The sequence below is a fragment of the Trachemys scripta genome, chromosome 14 (genome assembly GCF_013100865.1).
Source record: "Trachemys scripta elegans isolate TJP31775 chromosome 14, CAS_Tse_1.0, whole genome shotgun sequence".
Classification (NCBI taxonomy): Eukaryota; Metazoa; Chordata; order Testudines; family Emydidae; genus Trachemys; species Trachemys scripta.
Genome location: NC_048311.1, coordinates 38,158,051 through 38,165,821, shown reverse-complemented (window position 1 = coordinate 38,165,821; position 7,771 = coordinate 38,158,051). Strand labels below are relative to the sequence as shown.

Here is a 7,771-nt window from a genome sequence, read left to right as displayed (position 1 = left end):
GGCGGCGTGGACCAGGCAACGCAGATGGGCTGGCTAGGGGATGCTGACCCCAGCCTTGCCCCTTCCACCCTAGGCCCCGCTCCTTCCAGGGGGCCAGAGCTGGCCCTGTACTGGTAAGAGCTCCATTTTACTTTCACCCCTGAGTGTGTGTCACACACACACACCCCTTAATGGCTGACCCACAGGGTTTGTGGGTTTTTACAGCTCTGAACTTCATAGAGTGACTCTTTAGCTCCAGCTGTAGAGACTTGTGCTAATCGCTGCAGGTCTCCACTTCAATCCTCAGTGAGGGTTGGGGTGGGTTAGTCAGTTACTGCCTTGGAGCAGGGGATATGCTATCCCTTCCAGGCTTACAGCAATACACATCACATTGGTTCATATTCTTCCCCCTGCTCCCCACCTCTGTCCATTCCTTCTCTCTTGCCCTCTCCCCTTTTCCCTGTCCTTCCCCCTCTTTTACTCTCCTTCAGTTTCACTTTCCTGGTTTCTCCCCCTCCCCCTCCTGGCTCCTCCTTTTTCTTCTTCTCCTTCTTTGGCTGGGACTAGCGAATACTTGCAGGTGACCCCTCCCAGTATCAGCACAAGCCCGCACTGTGCAGAGCCAAGGGCAGAGAGAACAGAAACTCACCCAGCTGCCATGGCCTCCTCAACTACAGCAGGGGACGTACAAGATGACGCCATTTGCTCCATCTGCCTGGAGTATCTGACAGAGCCGGTGACTATAGTGTGTGGGCACAACTTCTGCCGAGCCTGCCTCAGCCAGTACTGTGAGGAAAGGGGAACAGGGACACACCTGACCTGTCCCCAGTGCAGAGCCCAGTTCCAGAAAGGGGAGTTCAAGCCCAACACACAGCTGAATAGCATCGTACAAAAGCTCAAACAACTGGGGTTAAAACCAGGAAAAGGGCAAAAGGAGAAACTATGTGAGAGACACGAGGAACGTCTCAAACTCTTCTGTGAGGACGATGGAGAAACCATTTGCTGGGTGTGTGAGAGATCCCGGGACCACAAGTCTCACACTGTGGTTCCCATTGAGGAGGCTGCTCAAGATTACAAGGTAGGAAATGCTGTTGACTTTGCTTAATTAAACCCTGTCAGGGTTTCCTCCCCACTCTGAAATCTAGGGTACAGATGTGGGGACCTGCATGAAAGACCCCTAAGCTTATTTCTACCAGCTTAGGTTAAAAACTTCCCCAAAGCACAAATTCTTCCTTGTCCTTGGATGGTATTACTGCCACCACCAAGTGAGTTAGACAAAGATTCAGGAAAAGGACCACTTGGAGTTCCTGTTTCCCCAAAATATCCTCCCAAGCCCCTTCACCGGGGAGGCTTGAGAATAATATGCCAACCAAATAAGATAATAAACAAGATGAGCACAGACCAGACCCTTGGTTTTTTAGGACACTAAAAACCAATCAGGTTCTTAAAAACAGAACTTTATTATAAAGAAAAAGTAAAAGAAACACCTCTGTAAAATCAGGATGGGAGGTAAGTTTACAGGGTAATAAGATTTAAAACACAGAGGATTCTCCTCTAGGCAGAACTTTAAAGTTACAAAAAACAGGAATAAACCCCCCTCTTAGCATAGGGAAAATTCACAAGCTAAAACAAAAGATAACCTAACGCATTTCCTTGCTATTACTTACAATTTGTAATCTTAGATGCTTATTTCAGGTATGGCTTCAGAGATGTGTTTTTCCTGCCCTGGTCTCTCTCTGTCCTGGAGAAAACAACAAAGAGAGCACAAAACAAAACCTCCCCCCACAAATTTGAAAGGATCTTCTTCCCTTATTGGTCCTTTTGGTCTGGTGCAAACCAGGTTATTTGAGCTTCTTAACCCCTTACAGGTAAAGGAGGGATTTTATGCTACCCGTAGCTGTATATTTACGACAAACCCCTTAAGGACACCAAGTTTATCCCCCATCAATACATGGACAAATATTCACACTTGGCTGCTTAAAGTTAGGCACCTAAATGAAAGGGGCCTGGATTTCAGAGGGGATGAGCACCGGGGGTTGTGGATAATGGGAAAAGATCCAAATTTTTTTTGCTCCAACACTGCAAGTTCCAATACCTAATAGAGAGAACAGGGCTGACTGCTTTTATGCACCTGCAACCCATCTGCCAGTTGGAGTGGGCAGCAAGAACATAAGAACGGCCATCCCCTGTCAGACCAAAGGTCCATCTAGCCCAGTGTCCTGTCTTCCGACAGTGGCCAATGCCAGATGCCCCAGAGGGAATGAACAGAACAGGTGATCATCAAGTGATCCAACCCCTGTCGCCCATTCCCAGCTTCTCGGAACAGTTTCTGAACAGCTGATCCGTGGCGGGTGGGAGGTGCTGGGAGGAAGGGGGAGGAGCTGATCTCAGAGTTGCCAGTGGGCAGGAGGCATTGGGGGATGGGGAAGAGCTGATCGTCAGGGCTGCCAGTAGGTGCTGAACACCCACTATTTTTTTCCCATGGTTGCTCCAGCCCTGGAGCACCCACAGAGTTGGTGCCTATGGTAGAAAAGAAACTTTAAATGAGAGGAGGGAAGTCACCCGGCATTAATTAAGGAAAATGCCACAAGCAGAATTCATAAACATAAAACCATGAGCAAAACACGCACCCCAGAGTACGCTGATCAGTGTCTTCTGCCTCATGCTCTTGAGTTCTACAACCAAAATTTCCCTTGCTATGCCCCTCTCTGCTCCCTCAACACACCCCACTCACAGTGGTTGTCCTTGGTCAGTGAAGACTCAGAGTTCAGAGGTGCATCTGTGTGAGCTCACCTTCCACCCTGGTTGCGGGAGGGGGGAAGGAAGGAGGCACCTTGCTTGCTCCATTGTCCAAGCACTTGCTCTGGTGTCACCACCCTGCCACACACCCCACTGGCCCACTCCACCGGCTGCCCTGCCAGCCATCACCTGCTTCTCTACTATGACCTCTGCAGATCAGTGTCTTGAGGTTCTACACTTCTCTGAGTGATTTTCAACTCTTAGGGCACGTCTTCACTGGCAACATTAAAGCGCTGCCGCAGCATTGCTTTAACGTGTCTTGTATGGTTGCGGCGAGGGGAATAACTACCAGTGCTGGGAGTGCGGCTCCCAGTGCTGGTGCACTGTCTACACTGGCACTTTACAGCGCTGAAATTTCCAGCGCTCAGGGGAGTGGTTTTTCATACCCCTGAGCGAGAAAGTTGCAGTGCTGTAAAGTGCCAGTGTGGACAAGGCCTAAGTGGGGGAACTTCCTTGCTGAAGCAGGCTGGGCCGAAATGCTGTCCCACATCAAGTGATTTCAGCTCTAGTGATCACTTAAAAAACAAAAGACTCCTAATGGAGCCTTAATTAGTTCTGTCTTTGAACAGTGGAGAGGAGCAAGTTAAACCATGCCTAGGACTCTTGGGTAAAGTCCACACTTCCCAGCAAGCACACCTGTACCCACCCCCTCTTAACCTTCATAGGGGTCTGGCATCCAAGTCCCCTGTTTACTGAGTTCAGTTCAGCGGAGGGTGACCCCCTCAATCAGGGGCCATCCTTAGGCATACACAGCATACAAAGGTGCGTAGGGGACCTGAAAATTTGGGGCACCCCTGGGTCTTAGTCTCCACCCCCCAGCCTCTTCCTAGCTCTGTTCTGACCCCTCCTGCAGGCTCCCACAGCTGGCTGATGCCCTGGTGAGTCTTACTCCGAAGGGTATCTAGTAACCTAGGCCTTGGCTACACTTGAGAGTTACAGCGCAATAAAGCCTCCCCCAGCGCTGTAACTCACTCCCCGTCCACACTGGCAGAGCACTTATGGCGCTGTATCTCCGTGGCTACAGCACTGCATGTACTCCACCTCTCCGAGAGGAATAACAGCTGCTGCAGAGTGAGATGCTGGTGCTCCAGTGTAAATGGGGAGTAACCTTATTATGCAGTGATTGACCTCCGGAAACTCCCCATAATCCTTTTAAGTGAAGGTTCCTCTCCTTGTTTTGTTGTGATGCCTCTCTTTGTTTTGTTGTGAACTCGGACGCTCCCGGAGCTGCTTATCAAAAAAACAAACACAGCTACTGTTTGCTGTGAATGAGTAGAGGCAGGCGGGGGGGCTCCCTTTGGAACGCCCACAGCTAATGTTTGCTTGAAGAGAGAGGCGGCGAGCGGGAGGAGAGGGGTCCGTTTCCGCGAGCGGCTGCTTATCTGGTTTGTGAGAAAAAAACGAACAGCTGCTGTTTGCGTTCAGTGAGTGAGAGAGGGGTGGAGGAGGGAGTGGGGTCAGAATTTGCAAGGCGGGGTGCTGACACAGTATCGGCACTCCAAAGATCCGCTCTCTCTCCCCCCACGCTCCCTGTAACACTCCACCCCACCCCTTTTGAAAAGCACGTTGTAGCAACTTGAATGCTGGGATAGCTGCCCAGAATGCACCGCTCCCAATGCCGCTGCAAATGTGGCCATGACAGTGCGCTGGCAGCTGTCAGTGTGGACAGACTGTAGCGCTTTCCCTACTCAGCTGTACGAAGACGGGTTTAACTTACAGCACTGTACAGCTGCAAGTGTAGCCAAGGCCTTGAAAGTGAAAAAGCCTTCCAGCCTGCTAGACCTATTAGCACAACATTGAAACTGTTAAAGAGCCATTCAAGTGGTAATGAAGCCAATTAACAGGCATTTGCCAACCCCCAGGTATAGCTTATTCTCAAATAAATTTGTTAGTCTCTCAGGCCTTGGCTACACTTGCAAGTTACAGCGCTGTAAAGCCTCCCCCAGCACTGTAACTCACTCCTCATCCACACTGGCAGGGCACTTATAGCGCTATATCTCCCTGGGTACACCGCTGCAGGTGGTACTCCTCCTCGAGAGGAATAACAGCTGCAGCGGAGTGGCTACGACTCACGGGTGTGAGTGTAAATGCTTCCAGCGCTGTACTAATCACCTTGTCAAGTGGCCAATCCCCCCCATTGTTGTGACCGGCTGCAGGAATGCGGAAGTGCCGGTTTCAAAGCTCGTACCACAGAGAAAAGCAAACAGTTTGCAGCTTGCTTTGAGTGAGTGAATGAATGAGCAAGGGGCCGGGAGTTCGGAACTTGCAAAATAGAGAGCTGACATGCTCCAAAAAGCACTCTCTCTCCCCCCACACTCCCTGTCACAATCCACCCCACCGCCCTGGTTTTGAAAAGCATGTTGCAGCCACATGAATGCTCGGATAGCTGCCCATAATGCACCGCTCCCAACACAGCTGCAAATATTGCAAGTGTGACCACGCTACTGCGCTGGCAGCTGTCAGTGTGGACAGACTGCAGCGCTTTCCCTACTCAGCTGTACGAAGACGGGTTTACCTCACAGCGCTGCACAGCTGCAAGTGTAGCCAAGGCCTAAGGTGCCACAAGTACTCCTGTTCTTTTTGCAGGTATATACTGTCAGTTTCTGAATTTACTGACAAAAACAGTTGTTCGTTACTGTAATATTTACTTAGAACATTTTAGTCTACAGGACCTTAGTTTCAAATTTGCTTTAAAAATATTTCATTAGTGAGTTGGTGAAGATGATAAAATCACATCTCTAAAAAATCCTTGCATAGATTTTTAGATGCACAATCTGACTATTCATCTTTAACCTTAAATGCTTGGATCTTCAGACATATAGTTTTAAAAAAAAATCCTTCAAAGGACCACCCTCATTTAAAATACACATTTTAATTTTAATTACTATACTACAAAAAACTTGCTTCCAATGTCTTTCTGTCCTTTCTGTCCATCCCTTTCTCCCTTTAAACCCCCCCCCCCCCCCCCCGGTTGAAGAGAGCCCTTAAAGGGACAACACCCCTTTCCTTACAGATAGCTGGACAAACGAGTTTCCCTTTCTTTAGTTCTGACTATTTGATTAACTAGTTTTAAGAGAACCCTCTAGCAAAATCAGTACCTTAGTAAGATATAAAATCTTTTGTTATGCCTAAAATCTTTGGAAACATATTTTTTAAAGTTGGTGAAATTTCATTAACCTGTCTATTGTTATGGAGATCACACACAGTAAATTAGTCAAGTATCAAAGGGTTAGCCGTGTTAGTCTGGACCTGTAAAAGCAGCAAAGAGTCCTATGGCACTTTATAGACTAACAGACATATAGGAGCATGAGCTTTCGTGGGTGAATACCCACTTCTTCGGATTCAAATTAGTAAATTAGTGTTCCTTTTTTCTAAAAGCAATGAACATTGTTATGAACACACTAAACCTCTGTGACTGATTATTTTAAAATAATGTCTGTTTCAGTGAGTTAAATATGTAGTAATCTGGAATGCTTACTTTATGAAGGTTTAAGAGTACATTTTAAATATAAAACCAGCTTAGAAATACAGATTAAGAAAATGTAAAACAGAGAAGAGCTGCATCATGTGTTCCACAATATTTAATGTTGTATTAAGCAGGACAGCTGACTTGCCCTTACTACACAGTTTTTGCAAATAAATGTCTGACAAACTCCAGGGCATATCAAAAAACCTGTGACTGACATTTTTTATTCCCAATTTTAGTGCTTTTAATTAGGTACATGCTGCATGTCCAGTCTTCACCTTCTGGCATGCAGTGGAAAACATGCTTCATTTTCTTTAGAAAGAAATTGCAGAAGTGTTTTTTTTTCTCAAATGTCATTTGCTTCATTTGGGTTCATGTATTTGGCTGGAAGGGATGAGCAGAGTGGGGGAGGGAAGAGAGAAGGGAGACAGTGGGGAGAGGGCAGGACCTGGGTGAAGTGGGGAGGGACCTGGGGCAGAGCAGAGGTGGAGTGTGGGTGGGATCACAGGCAGAAGAGGTGGGCTGGGGAGCTAGCATCCCCAAATGGCAGCTTCATCCACCGCCCATGACAGCAGGTAAGAGCGAATTGGTCCCGCACACCCAGTGTGCACTGCAGTCTCCTTAGGCAGGGGCTGTATTCACAGAGCTGAATGCACCGGCACCGCACATTCTGCATGAGGGAGAGGGTACGGGGGTCTCTGCAGAGAACTGTGACTCTCTGCCGCCATGAGGCAGGCTGGGCGGCTCGGTATCCTTTGCTGCCTCATCCCTCCCCCCCCGGGCTGTGAGCCTGGGCTGCCGTCCGGCATAGGGAAGCCAGAGGCAGTGTCTCTGGAGGGAAGGCCTGGGGGAGGGGCGTTTGGCTGCAGCATATTAATGAGACCCTTTCAAACACAAGGGAAAGAATCAGGGAAGGGATTGTGTCTGGATAGAGGACACAAGCGGGGCTACTCACTCAGTCTCACCTGTGGGGCCCTGTGGGATTGGGTAGCAGGGCCCAGGAAGTGAAAATCTCTTAACCACACAGAATTGTTAACTGCTCCCAAATCCTTTTGTGCAATGGCTGCAAGTTTAGAAGAGCTAGGGTTACCATTCGTCCGGATTTACCCGGACATGTCCTCCTTTTTGTGCTAAAAATAGTGTCCGGGGGGAATTTGTAAATAACTCAAAATGTCCGGGATTTCCCCCTCCCCCGGCAGAGCAGAGCGAGCGGCTGGGAGGGCTGCAGGAAAGTCCCGGGCTGGACTCAGGAGCAGCTGGAGAGGAGCTCCGCCCTGCATTCTGAGCAAGTGTATCAGCACAAAGTGCAGCCCTCCCCTTTTGCAACTGGGAGCGGTTTCTGCCATGCAGCGTAGCAAAACGGGAGCGAGAGCACTTTATGCTGATACAAGGGCAGCTCTCCCCTGCAACCCGGTCCGGCAGCACTGTGCAGGGCCAGGGACCGGGTTTTGTTGTGCTGGGGAGCGCAGCCACGTGTCCGGCTGGCACAGAGCCCAACACCCTGTTCTGAGCAGCAGGGTAAGGGGG

At 49.1% G+C, this 7,771-nt stretch overlaps 1 protein-coding gene across 2 annotated transcripts in view; it reads left to right on the top strand.

Annotated features, from left to right (window-relative positions):
* The first annotated feature begins 622 nt into the window (after positions 1-622).
* The window catches only part of LOC117886940 (E3 ubiquitin-protein ligase TRIM39-like), a 33,010-nt gene continuing 25,861 nt past the window's right edge, over positions 623-7,771 (top strand). Inside the window, exon 1 of one of the 2 annotated variants that reach the window (XM_034789109.1) lies at positions 623-1,057. In XM_034789109.1, coding sequence (XP_034645000.1) covers positions 638-1,057 — 420 coding nt within the window. In that variant the 5' untranslated portion in view covers positions 623-637. The remainder of the gene's footprint in view (positions 1,058-7,771) is intronic. The other variant, XM_034789108.1, reaches the window with a different exon arrangement.